The sequence below is a fragment of the Cyanistes caeruleus genome, chromosome 22 (assembly GCF_971803275.1).
Source record: "Cyanistes caeruleus chromosome 22, bCyaCae1.hap1.1, whole genome shotgun sequence".
NCBI classification, from domain to species: Eukaryota; Metazoa; Chordata; class Aves; order Passeriformes; family Paridae; genus Cyanistes; species Cyanistes caeruleus.
This window is the reverse complement of record NC_141722.1, coordinates 3,072,696-3,086,941: the sequence shown is the minus strand read 5'-3', so window position 1 is coordinate 3,086,941 and position 14,246 is coordinate 3,072,696. Positions and strand designations below refer to the sequence as shown.

The 14,246-nt window shown below is 45.3% G+C and overlaps 1 protein-coding gene across 1 annotated transcript in view; it reads right to left on the bottom strand.

The window, feature by feature from the left end:
• The window catches only part of KAZN (kazrin, periplakin interacting protein), a 207,076-nt gene that overhangs the window by 147,171 nt on the left and 45,659 nt on the right, over positions 1-14,246 (bottom strand). The window contains exon 2 of the mRNA XM_086860340.1: positions 6,085-6,242. Within this exon, the coding sequence (XP_086716466.1) occupies positions 6,085-6,242 (158 nt within the window). The remainder of the gene's footprint in view (positions 1-6,084; positions 6,243-14,246) is intronic.

Genomic DNA, 14,246 nt, shown 5'->3' with positions numbered 1-14,246 from the left:
GTCTCCACAACTGCCTGCTCAGGAAGGCAGCAGGGACCACTGGAGAACAGATTATAATGTAAAAGGGCTTGAGAAATTATTATTTTGTCTGGTTAAAAATGGAGAGTAATACAAAAAAACCAAAGCCCAACAGCTGGTGGGATGCTGAATGGCTAAATATGAGTCATGCCAAGTAGGTTTTCCTTTTTTTTCATAATATGAAAGACTCTCACCTTAAATGATTTATCTACAGGGTGTCAGTGTCAGGCTTAAAAGGCTTAAGGTGGTGACAACTCAAATACTCGGATATTTTCCAAAGAAAAACCAAGCAATATCCTCTGTCCAAACTGGCATTAACTTCATCTGCAGACCTGTCCTGCTCAAGGTTTGTCCCATGAGCCAGTGAGGACTGGAGCTGTTTGATACAGAGTAAAGGGAAAAAACAACCAACCACAGAACCACACACGCACACAAAAATGCTGTAACACCAGATTTTGAAGGAAAATACTTTTAACTGTAAATAAAAGTGTTCTTTTCCCTATGATTTTTGGGTAATGGCACTATTTTGTTACCAATTTAGGTTAGAAGCACCACCAGGTTGATTTTCTGTCTTTAAGGACTAAATGAACTCCCCAGCAGAGAAGTTGTTGAGTATCTCAAGACCCCCACACTCTCATCCTGGGCAGGAACTGAAATCCAGGTGAATCTAAGTCAGATGCCCCACAAAGCTGATTCTGTTCTTAAGTCATCATCTGTGGTATGATCTCGTTCTAAAGGTCCAATGCAAACACCAAGATGGTCTTGATGTCTTTTCATTCCCACCAGAACAACACCTGAGGGTAATCACCAGTGCTGGGAAAGGCACTGAAGAGATGGTATTTCTCCCAAAGAACTTCAAATCCACTTGAAGTCAATGAAACACTTCATGGGAGGAACTAAATGGACTGAACTTCCTGAAATCTTGGTTTTGAGGGCAGGCATCCAGCAAAATGTCATGTGCTCCTTCACATAAGAGACTATTAGGGCTGCTGCTGGTGCCTGGGTGCACCTTTTGTGTTCATTAGACAAATTCCTTTGGAAGCAGCTGGATTAGAGCTGATGCAGGTGACTCAGCCCTTGGATGTTGTGCACCTTCTGCTCCACGCCAGTCCAGTCTCTCACAATTGCAATTAGAAACAGAAACTCAAGTAAAACAAATCCAGAAGTAATTTAGGCAAAGCTGGGCGGTGATTTAAAGTTTGAAGGTGTAGCGGATTCGTGTCACGTGTGTCTCAGAAGCAATAAATCCTGCTTAGGGAAATGTCTGAGGAAAAAACACTGCTAGGCTATAAAATTCCACCTCTGAGGATTATAAAACAACAGCCACAGAGCAAACATCCTTTCTGAGCATAATAGGGCTGTCAGAAATGATTGACAACAGTGACAATCTATCACAGGCTGCCGTGTCCCTGCCACAGCGCCGTGCAGGGGAATTGTTTATTCACTCCAACACCAGGAGGAGGATGGGATGTGCCAGGGGGAATAAACGCACCTTTCCTCCCCGCCTGCTTTTATACACAGCATTATCCCAGCTCAGCTTTTGGTTCAGGCAGCAGTTTCCACCCTCAGAGCCCTCCCCAGCCACGGTGACGCCCAGGGTGCAGAGGGTGCCCGGTGTCAGGAATGTGCTGCAGTCCTGGTGACACATGGAAAGAGAACTCTAGAACCCACAGAGTAAAACTCTAGAACCCACAGAGTAAAACCCTATAACCAACAGAGTAAAACTCTAGAACCCACAGAGTAAAACCCTATAACCAACAGAGTAAAACTCTAGAACCCACAGAGTAAAACTCTAGAACCCACAGAGTAAAACCCTATAACCAACAGAGTAAAACTCTAGAACCCACAGAGTAAAACTCTAGAACCCACAGAGTAAAACCCTATAACCCATAGAGTTAAACTCAAGAACCCACAGAGTAAAACTCTAGAACCAACAGAGTAAAACTTTAGAACCCATTGAGTAAAACTCTAGAACCCACAGAGTAAAATCCTATAACCCACAGAGTAAAACTCTATAACCCATAGAGTAAAACCCTGTAACCCATAGAGTAAAACCCACAGAGTAAAACTCCATAACCCACAGATTAAAACCCTATAATCCATAGAGTAAAACTCTAGAACCCATAGACTAAAACTTTAGAACCCACAGAGTAAGTTATAAGAGCTGGTATGTATTTATTCAGGAGCATGGGGGATAGCTCCTCCAAAAACATTCACACCCTGGAGACTTGCCCCTCTCATTTTATTCTCTACAAACCAGGGTTGCACAATACACCTAATACATATCCATTTCCTACCCCTGCTTGTCCCCACTTCATATTAAAGCTAGCTCCAAGCCTCTCTGTGGCTGCTCATTGCTCCATGTTGGTCACTCTGGGGGTCGTCTGGGGGTCTTTGGGATGAAGTAAGAGATCTTCCTCTCAGTTGAACTTTTCGCCTTGTGCATCCTCCTTTTAGTCCTTTGACCATCTTTTGGATTTTGACACCATTTCTCCCGGCTTAGGGGTCCAAAGAATCCCCTCATCCCATGGTGCCTTTGTCCTTGCATCCTGTTTGCACACTCTAGCTCTTTACCTTGCCTTGTAGCCTTGCTCTGTCTGTGGGAGCAGTGAGCATTTCACACGGTTTTGTTAGCTCCCCCCACCCCCTCTTTTAGTCAAAGCATTTCTTGATGCTTCCTAATTCTTAATTTCTCTGTTTCACTGGGACACACAGCAGGAATGGGCACAAAGCCCCAGCCCAGCCAACGCTGGGACCAGGCAGTGCCATGAGGAGAAAACCCAACCCGGGGCTGCAAGGGCTGGAGAGCACCAGGGTCAAGAGATCCTGCAGATTGTAATGACTTTCATTAAATCACTGTCTTCCCTGGGCTGAATTTGAGCTGACAGCCTATTGCTGAGAGACTCCACAGAGCTTTTATTACCTCTCCCTGCGTGCAGTTTAAGGCTGCTGTCGGGGCTGATGGATCAGCAGCCCCTCAGCCAGCCCACACCACACACACCAGTGCAGTTCTCCCACCAGTGCCACCTTGTCTGCCACCAGTGCCATTTCTCTAGCCAGGAGGGGTGCAAAACATGCCCCATTCTCCATGGAGAAAACCCATTTGGTATGGGAGATGAGAAGAACTTTTTCCCCCACTCAAGAGCTGTTTCTCCATGCTGTGTTTATCAAGAAGTGACCTCTAATTTCCCTTATAAAGCCACAGTCACTGCTGTCACAGTTGCTTGTACACGACTACCACAAAACTGAGGCATTAAAATCGGTGAAAAGTGGAGTAAATTGAGAAAACAGGGCTCTTCCAAGCAGCCAAGGGAGAAATAAATATGGCCTAATATGTGAAGGGACTGGGCTGATGCTTAGGGGCACAAATTACATTCTAACTATCAGAAAATCCAGCTGTGAAACCCCAGGCAGGCTCCCTGGTGCCTCTGTGCTGTGGTTCCTCTTCTCCACTCTGATGAGCATCCGTGTCCTTTGTGCTCCCAGTGACACCTTGCTGGGTGAGCAGGGCTCTGTCCCTTCACAGGCAGATGCACAGGGTCCCCAGAACAGCCTCCCCTAAAAGCCCTCGGTGTTTTCCAAAGCAGAAAGATCTCTGTGTTGGTTCAGTGATTCATCTTAAGTCAAAAATTGACTCAAGATCAAAGTTAGATCCATGGTGGACCCGAAACCTTTGTTTCAGCAACATCTCCTGGTGTGTGTCCAAGCAGAGTTCCAAAAATGTGTCCAATAAAGGCAGCAGGCAGGAGGCATCACCTCCACACCTCCTCTCCCTTCTCAGAGCAGATTAATAGTGGCAGAGAAGTGAGAAATGCCCATTAACTGTCCCCTCTGACCAGTCACTCCTGCTGGGTTAGCAGTCCAGCTGATTTCTACCCAAAATTTCAAGTTGGATGCTCTCTCCTCAAATTATCTACCAGTCAAAATCAGGTCCATGGCAAGAGAGGGGAGTCAAAGTGCCAAGCACTGGATTTCAGCTTATCTTTGTACAGTGCCTCACACAATCAATACTGCTTAGAGCTCCAGGGCTCCATCTTCCCACAAAACCACTAACTGGGAAGCAAAGAGGGAAGGGAAATAATTGCATTGGTGATATTTTTTCCTCCTGTGTGATTAGAGCCACAGGGCACTCTGCAGTCAGGGTTAGCACGTGTTTATATTCACACACTGCTGGGGATATTCCTGTTGGTATTCCTGCCAGCCTCATGTTTCTTTCATTCCTCAGAGGATTTATTTTATTGGGATTTTTTTTTTTTTCCCCTGGATGTTATCACCTGTTAACTTCCATCCTTCTACTCACCACTGCCACTTCCCACCTTGTCATTCTTCCAACTTGAAAATCCCAGGCAGAAAAACATCCTGTCCTTTCTGGGAAGGAATCCAGGTGCATCATGAGGATACAGGAGCACTTGACATTTCCTCATTGTTCTTAGCATTTCCTAATCAGCCTCTCTATCACAGGCACCAATTAATATGCATTCAGGACAGCTGATAAGTAGGAAAGCAATTCTTGGGTGCTAAGAATAGAATTCCTGCACAAGGGGATTATCAATAGGTACCTTTTTGCCCCATATTTATTATTATCTGCCACATGCAGATAACTGTAAGCATCTCATGCCTGACTCCCCAGAGGAATTCCAAATACCTGGAGCAGCCTGGTCCAGTGGAAAGTGTCCCTGCCCAGGGTAGGGGGTGAAATGGGATGGGCTTTAAGGTCTCTTTCAGCCCAAACTTTCTGCCCAAAATTTCAAGCTGGATGTTCTCTCCTCAAATTATCCACCAGTCAAAATCAGGTCCATGCCAGGAGAGGGGAATCAATGGGCCAAGCACTGGATTTCAGCTTATCTTTGTACAGAGCCTTGCACTGGGAAGATTCCACGGATTTCCATGGATTCTGTGGAATTCTGGGATTCTGTGATTTTATTCCCACCTGCAGGGGAATCTACAGGATCTCTTCCCACTGGTGGGAGCAGATCCAAAACCACCCTTGTGCTCTCCATCAGCAGCATTAACTCTGGTGGTTTGGGGTAAATGGAGGTGACTTGGTTAAAGATGTGCCAAAGTGAGATCAGCCCCATCCTCACAGAGATGAAACCCTGAGCACAGCAGGAAGGGTTTGCTCCCTGTGTGCTCCAAAGCCTGGGAAAACACAAAATATTTATTAAAACACCTGTGCCTAAAACAGCAGGGATCCCCAGGCCACTCCCCACGTGCAGCTGGATCCCTGCCAGCCAAAGGAATCAGGACCAAAGGTGTAGAAAGTGAGAGAAACAGATCAAATAAGACAACCACCAGACTCCAGCTGGGAGAACATGGAATTAGAACAGGCCATCCCCAGTCCTGGAGAGCTCAGAAGATCTCAGGACAGCCTCAAGCCTCCTTTGCCTGATTTTAGGGCTTGCCAGAGTAGAAGGGAGAGGAGACCACCAGGTTTCAAAAGAGTTCTCTGACAGAAGCTCTTTTCCATTCAGGCTTTGCAAATAAAGACCAAAAGGGAATATAAAAAGATAAATACAATTAATATTTCAAAGGGTGGTTTTTGTAGGCTGAAGGAAACACTTAAACACAGCAAAGCTACAGAGAAAGAGATTTTTTTGTCGAAGCAGCAAAGGCACAAAGAAACATCTGCACATCATTTCATGACTTTTAACTGGCATTTTAGAGCTTGGCTAAACCAACAGCTCAGTTGTCTGGCACTCCTAAAACTGACATTCAGCACAGATGCTCAGTGGACAGATGATTTTCTTTTGGTAGTGCTGATGCTGGATTCCCATCAATGGGGTTATTGCTGTATCCCCATCAGTGGGTACATTGCTGTATTTTCTCCTAAAATTAAGAACCATTTTTAACCCTGAATCTGAGGCTCAGCCCCAGCACAAGCTGCACATCTCTGTGCACTGAGCTGTTCTTCCCACAGCTGCAGATTTCAGAAGTCAAAATGAGTTTTAGAGTCAGCAATTAATGTTCTCCACTGCTAAAATTGCACGTAAAAAAGACACATTCCTTCAGATCCATGTAATGTGCCTTCCCCACATCCTGACACACGTGTGTGTGCTGATTTCCTACCTGTGCATCCATCAGGAGGTGCCTCATCAGCATCATGGCACTTTTCAGAGATTCCTTCTCACTGGGCAAAAAGGCATCTTCATCCTCATCCAGGGTTTTTGACTTGTTGACGATGAAATGGGAGATCTGGTCATTCAAGGAATGCAGCGATTCAACAGCTGGGGAGACAGAGAGGGAAAGCAAGAAGCAGGAATGAAACCATGCTGGAGGAAGCCAACATAATTTTTCCAGTTTGAGATGAGTGCCATTTGCTCTGGAGAAGTGTAGATGGAAATAAATGATCCCGTTTCCTTCCCTGGATTCCCTTGGGAGAACCAGCAAAGGCGTCAGACAGACATGGGGACTCGGCCCTGAGCAACCTGGTCCAGTGAAAAGTGTCCCTGCTTGTGGCAGGATGGGAATGAGGCTGTGTTTAAGCTTCCAAATCATTCCAGGATTCTATGATTATGTTTCTAATCTCAAGTAACAAGTCATGGCTAAAGTGAAAATAAGAAAAAAATACTGTCATTCTCTTAACTCCCAGCCCAGAGACCTGCTCCCTCTGATGTGCAGGGACCCACAACTCCAGACAGCACAAAGGACACAAGCTGGAAAAAATGGCTTTTTATTAGCTAGAATAGGAGTGAGTCAGAGCAACAACTAAAATATTACTCATTTTCTTTCTTTGTGATTATTGGTATTTGAATCACTGTTAATCTTTTAAATTCTCCTTCGTGGGTTCAAACCCCAGGTATTATATGAGATTCTGCTCCCAGTCAGAAATCACCACCTCCACAGCCCACAGAAATCCCCCTGCAATTTCATACACTTTAGGAAGCTGCAATTTATATATGGACCAATGGTCACATTTATTTCCAATGGTCACATTTCTTTCCACCCAATGAAAAGCTCTGGACTGCTACGGATTTGAAAAATCTGCTCTGCGATTTGCTTTTCAACCATCCTGAGTTTGGAGGAATCATTTTTACTGCTGGCTCATTAAATAAATGAGGTCCAAATAATTCTTCAGTATATTTTCTTTCTGCTGGTGGCTCAGGCAGTGGAGCCCTTTGATAAGCTCAGAGTAACACATCACTGTCACACCCTGAACGTGCTGCAAATCCTGGCTTGCTCAGGCTGTTTATGAATAAAGCAATGTGTTATTTAGGACTCTCTGACAGACTGATCTTAAGAACACGAGGCAATTGAAATATACTCGACCTAGTTCTGTCTAAAGAAGATCTTACCACAAAATTTGAAGTAGTAAAGATTAGCCAGAAACCACTCATTGAGGAGCAAATCTTCCCCAGACAAAAGGGCCATAACAAATCACAGTTATGCAGGAGGGAAAGAGCAGAATCCTCCTTGCTGAGAGGGTTTATTTTTCATTAAAATATAAAAAATAAAATCTGTGCCTGGAAATGCCCTTGGTGAGGGGACTGGGAGGATTCCCAGTGCTCAGGGTGTTCCTGCACCTCCTGCTAATAGGAAAGGGGTTTGAGGCTCACTCTGATGGAGGGTCCATTTTGAACCACACCATAAATCAGAATCACACAATGAACCATGGAATTGGATTGGAGGGGATCTTAAAGCTCATCCCATTCCACCCCCTACCATGGGCAGGGACACCTCCCACTGTCCCAGGCTGCTCCAAGCCCTGTCCAACCTGGCCTTGGACACTGCCAGGGATCCAGGGGCAGCCCCAGCTGCTCTGGGCACCTGTGCCAGGGCCAATATTGAGTGTATCACAATTGTACTGTTGGGGGGGACTCGAGCTCCCCACAGTCCTGTTTGTCCCAGGGCAGCCCAGCCTCACCTGTGTGACACAAACACCTCTGGAGCGATGCTCGGAGGAGGACACGGAGCCTGGGGAGCAGCGTGGCACAGAGGGCTGGGAGAAACCAGCTGAGCTTCTCTGAGTGACCATTAACAAATCCTGCTGTAATCATAAGGGCTCACAACACCATCCCTCGAGCCCAGGGAGCTGCAGTTTTCCTTCCAGGAGAGCAGCGGGCACGCAGCGGCACGCAGGCAGCAGCAGTTTGATTTTCTTATCACTTCCAGACTGAACTAGCATCTCTATCAGACATGTCAGGCCTGAAAGCCATCTCCCCAGCACTAATGCACCGGTATTGATTCATCCCATCCTTTCTGACCAATGAGGAATTGAGGACAGATCATTTTTTTCCTACTCTGAAATTTTGGCTGGAGCCCTAAGCCCACATCTGCTTTCAGTAATACAAATGTACACCAGAGCTCTCCTCCAGCTCATGGCTCCCTTCCAGATTTACATAGACTGTGACCAGAAACTGGTACATGGAGAACTTCTCCCAGGCTTTCTGATTTTAAAGTAATTCAAAACAAACTAAATTATATTATCCTAAATTATTCCAACCTCTTCATCTGAAGCTAGAGCTCTCCATTCTCCGATATTTCTTCTCTTTGTGTTTGAGAAGTTTAGTGCTGCTGGAGCAGGATGTGGCACATGAAGCTCAGGGGGGGCAAATGCTTCTCTCATTTGTAATTCTTTAGGTTTAGAGAGATGCCAGAGGAATCAGCAAAAATATTTTCAAGTAAGAATGTGGGAAAAGCAGATCAGTATTGACTTGAACCAATTTTTAGAGGGATCTGCCACAGTGCTGTGTTTATACTCTGCTTAGCAAAACAAATCTTTTCCCATGAACACAGTGGAAACTGTATTGGAGAATAAAATCCTCTGAGTCTTCCTCATGAAAGTAAAAGAGGCATTTCCAAACCTCCAGCCTACACACACAGTGAAAACAAAGCTGAAAAGACCAAACCATTCCTGACACTATTTTTCTGGAAGTTCTGTATCAGGCTGCAACACAGCTTCCAAATAATTCTTCTTATAAGCAGAAGAAATTTGGTATTTCTCATTTAAATCAAGAGAAACTTCCTGCCTTTTGCCCACTAAAAATCTAAAGGAGAAGGCTTATGAGGCAAACCCTTCATCTCTCACAATGTTAGGGCTCAGACATTTCTGCTGTGCAACACTTCCACCAACCCAGAAAATTCTTTGTGAAAACATCAAATTCTTCTTAAAGGAAAAAAAAAAAAGAACCTCAGATATAAACACAGGTATGTCCAGTGGAGATTAAAAGATACTTCTTGTATCTTTAAATTCACTTTTCACTTTCCTAATGTGAAAAAAAAAGGGAGGAAAAAAATGAAGACGGCACCTTTCCCTTGCTTTGTCACTCCCCTTGGCTCGAGGTTGGTAACACATCAGTAACGCTGCGAGCAAGACAACCAGCTAAATAAAAGTTACAGCTGTCAAAGTCCTGTCAGCATCCCAGCTTTTCCCATTCCAATTTCATCATTTCCTCACCGAGAGGATCAATTTCAAGAGGTGAAGGAACCATAACAATCCTCCCTTAGCTCTTTGACGTCACCCCAGAAAGAGATCAAATAATCCCTCAGTGGGGCAGGGGTTCTGCCTGCTGCTATCAGAGAGGATGTGCTGGTCTGGGGTGCTCAGGTGAGGACAATTGGACACCCCCAGAAGCAAGAAGGGGTCAACAAAGTTGGTTTTCTGCAGGGCAGAATCACCAGAGCCTGAAGGACGTGCAGGGGAAAAAGGAAATTGCTTTCTGTCGGAGACGAGGGAAAAATTATACTTGCGCCAAAAACTCATTCAAGGAAGAGGCTGAAGCAATAAAGTTGTTCCAGGAGACCCCATTTTATACACTCCAGCTACTGCCCAGATGAGCACAAAATAAAATAAAGCATAGATTATATATCCTGAGATCTACTGACAAAAGCCAGCAGAGTCTAAAATTAATTCTCGGCAGCAGGAGTGAGTAAATGAAAGAGGACGGACACGATCATAATTTTATCAAGGGAGGCCGTGTAAGGATTCCTGGGCTCCTCAGCAGACTCTGGCATGTGGAAATAGAGAAGATGTTTAAATCTGACTTCTGTGTGACCACTGGGGATCAGACAAGTCAGAAAGCTGCCCTGTGTGGATGGACCCTTTGAAAACCTGTCCCAAGGGAGCGATGCTCGCAGCTCCGGGCTGCCAGGGAAACCTCGCCGGCTAAGGAGGCCCTCGGAGCATCTACACACCCTGGGATGTGTGTGGGCAAATTCTGCAGTTCATTAGTGTTTAATGTTACCAAAGAGCTTCTCGAGTAACAGCCACGGGGCTGCTTCTGCAGTGAGGAAAAAGAAAATACACGGAGCACTTCAGGCTCCCTGTCTGAGCTCTGCCCGTGTTTTCTGCAGGGCCACTCCAGAGCCAGACTCGGGGCTCGGCAGCATGAGGGGCTCCAGAGGGTCCAAATGCCTTCCAGCATCCCCCACACTATGGAATCATGGAGTGGTTTGGGCTGGAAGAGATCTTACAGATCATCCCATTCTGCCCCTCCTGCCATGGGCAGGGCCACCTCCCACAGGCTGCTCCAGCCCCGTCCAGCCTGGCCTTGGACATTTCCAGGGACTCAGAGACAGCCACATCCTCTGTGGACAACTGTGCCAGGACCTCATCACCCTCACGGGGAAGGATTCTTCCCAATATCCCATCCATCCCTGCCCTCTGGCAGTGGGAGCCATTCCCTGTGTCCTGTCCCTCCATCCCTTGTCCACAATCCTTCTCCAGCTCTCCTGGAGCCCCTTCAGGCTCTGGAAGGAGCTCTGAGATCTCCCCACAGACTTCTTTTCTCCAGTCTGGACAACCCAAATTGAATTGTTGGATTTGTATTTTTCCCAGCTGAGTAGGTAAATCTGAAAATCAGGTAAAAGCTGATTTGCTCAGGTGATTGGCTGAATTTCTTGGATTCTTTTTTTTATTGTCAAATTATAACCTTCTGTGTGGCTTCAGCCCCATGAATAATGATGGATGCTCTCATTCCCTGGAAGGAGGTGAGAAGGGAAGGTTCCCTGCCTGGGCAGCCCACAGCTTTACAATCCCTCATCCCCACCTGCAAAAACTTCTATCTGCACAGGTTTGGGGAGAAATCAAGAATGTTCTTGTCAAAGCTCCAAGTCCTGCCTTTGGAACCATAAAACAGCCAGCCCTGGAAATTCAGGGCAGTTTGGGCTATGGCATGTAGATACTACAATGTGCAAAAGTAAGATATTTATACAGCTAAATGATAAATAAAGCCTGGTGTTATTTATATTATTGAGGTTGGCTGATGTGTTTTTTGCTGGGTCCAAAAAAAAAGAGGACGTGTGAGACATGCAACAGTTCATTTTTGCCAGATTGATGATTCTGATTAGGAAGATCTTCCTGCTGTAACATTTGCTAATTGCATTTGGACACATCAATTAATTTATTCACTTAGCAGAAGAAGAAATCCCCCTTTGTAAAAGCCAAGCTCATAGAACCACAGAGTCATGGAACCATGGAATTCTCAAGGTTGGAAAAGGCCCCCCAAGATCACCAAGTCCAACTTTCAGGGAGATACCCGTGCCCTTTAAGCCACATCACAAAGTGCCATCTCTGCTCGCTTTTTGAACACTTTTACAGATGGTGACTCCACCATTTCCCTGGGGAGCCTGTTCCAATGCTTTCCACCCCTACAGTGAATAAATTTTTCCTAATATCCTGCCTGTTTCCCTCTCTGGAGCCAGCCTTGAGCTGCATTAACCCTCTCCCTCCCACCCGGCTGAGAAGCTGATCTGCAATGCCCGTGGGCATCACGATCACAAGGCTCAGAGCAAACAGAGCCCGTTTTCCCCTGAAAACCCTGGAAGATCCAGGCTGTCCTGCATCTCTGCAGCTGGAAAATCCACCCTGAGCCATCTGCCCCATCCATGTGCTTGTGCCAGACGATGGTGAGGACCCAACTTTACACAAACACTGGGAAGGTCTCAATCTGAACCACCCCATAAATATTTTCTCCTGTTATTGCTGAGAAGAGACCCCCATTTTTTTTATTCCTTTGTGGCCTTTAACTTGTTCCAAAGGAGGCATTCAATGAACCCACTCGTAGGAATAATTTACCACACCATTAAGTGAAGAAAAAAAATATCTGGTGTCTGCATTAGGGGCTCAATCACCTTTCAAGAAACACTGCAAATAACCCATTACAGTAATTACTGATGAGCTGGTCTCTCTGGGCTGTGAATGGTTTGTGTGCAACTGGCAAAGATCTGCACTCAGAGCTTCCCAGATGCAAAAGAAAGCCATCAGACCAATAAATGGCACTAGAGTTCCAGAGGAAAAACGTGCTCAGCAATAAAGCTGGTCATTTTTTTCAGCTTATTAGTTTCTCTTTACAAACCCGACCTTTTTGGAAATGAAAATGACATCAAGTGGAGCTCTGCAGGGTGGTACCAGCTTTTTAATAATACAAGTTTTTCACTGACATCTTCTTTATGGTGCAGAAGCTTCTCTCAGAGTTGGACTTTCAACCACTTCAATTAAAATGTCAATTTTGCATTGTTTTGATATGTTTTGAATCTAACAACACAGGAATAAATTTTGTAATTTCTCTTTATACTCACTTTCCATTTAAAAGCTCGTATTTGAGCAGAAAAAGGACATGAGTTCCAGACCTGTCTGTGAGGACAGATGTCCATATTCTCCTTGGAGAAACCCCCTGCTGCTAAAAAAAATTCTTGTTAATAAATCCAAGACATATCTGAACTGAGCAGGAAAAGAAGAGCTGTTGTATTTTGCTGTGTCTGAATTTTTTTTAATAATCTCTTTGGAAAGGACTTTTCTTCTTTGCTTCAGTTTCTTCAGCTCTAAGTCACAGCTAATGATGGTAGTGAGATAAACTCACTAGAATTTGGCCAAAATTTTAAAAACAAAAAGGCTCAGTGTTTCCTCTCACTAAAACACTGCCATGGTCATTTTAGAAAATAAACAATATTCTGCTCTTTGGGTAAAATCTTATAGAGCTACAAAAACATCATCCAAATGAAGAAGTGGTCCCATCCCTAAAAACTTGCTTATTCACCCCAGCTGTATTAGTTAAACTAATAAACATTATAATTAAAAAAAACCACCACTCACTCTAGGGGAAAGAAACCCCAAATTCATATAAATTCCCCTGCTACGATTATGATGGGAAAATGGAGTTGGAGCAGAGGCTGAAGCAGCTGGGGCTGGGTCCTGCTGCTTTGGGCAGTGCCTTGGGCTGACAGAGCCCACGCCAGCAAACCAAACTCCAAACTTTATGGCTGGGCTGTTGATGTTTACAGAAATATTTGAGATGCTCAATTCCCCAGAGAGCTGCAAACTGCCAGGCCAGGAACAATGTCAAACTTGGAGCAATGTGGCAGGCATGGAGCCAAACCAGCAAATCCAGCTCCTGCAAGAGAAACTCCATTCAAACTTGCCAAGAGCGAAAACGACCTTTCCAAAGGCGGCCACGGCCCGGTGACACCCGGCCCTGCAGCTGCTGCTCGCTCCTTTCTGTTGTCTGATCATTTATTTGTCACTGGTTGTGCAACTGCTGTGTTCCAGAAACAATAGCTGCTTTATTTAGGTGAGAAGGAAGAGAACAACAGAAATTCTGGGTGCCAGCAGCAGCGGGATCAGACATCCAGCTGCTGCGAGCTGGCTCCGGAGGAGCGAAGCCCATCTGTGCTCGCATTAAAGCTCTTGGATGGGGTCTAGGACTGGTTCCCACCTCACACAAAATGAGCTGCAGGATCTTGGAGGGGTCAGCTAAACCCTCAACATGTCAGTTCCCATCTGCAAACACGCATCCTGCAGCCTGTGGAAATGTCACACACCACGGAGAAGAGATGCCACCACCCATTCGGGATTTGTTGGGCTTCTCCCTGATATTCAGCTACAAACTGGGAGCTGTTCTGCTTTAACAAGCAGCCCCTGGGACAAACAGGATGCTCCATCTCCTTTGTGTCAAAGGTGAAAGAAAACCTTTCCTGAAGGGAATTTAACAATCACTGGCTTTTCTGGGGTTCGAATGAACTGCAAGTGTTAGGAGACAGCTGAGCTTGGTTTGTTTCCCTCCAAACATGTGGAAGTGACTGAAGTTTTATGTTTTATGTGCTGTTGAGAAACCAATTAATACTGTCTTGGTCATCTTCTCAGGTTGCAATAATGAGAGAGGGTCACCAGACCCTTAAAAACAAGATGTAAAAATCAAACACACTGGGTTTGTTCACATCAGCTCCTGAGATCTTTGTTTCACCCTTAGGATGGCACTTCTTTTAACCAGAAATGTTAGCAACAAAAGAAAAAC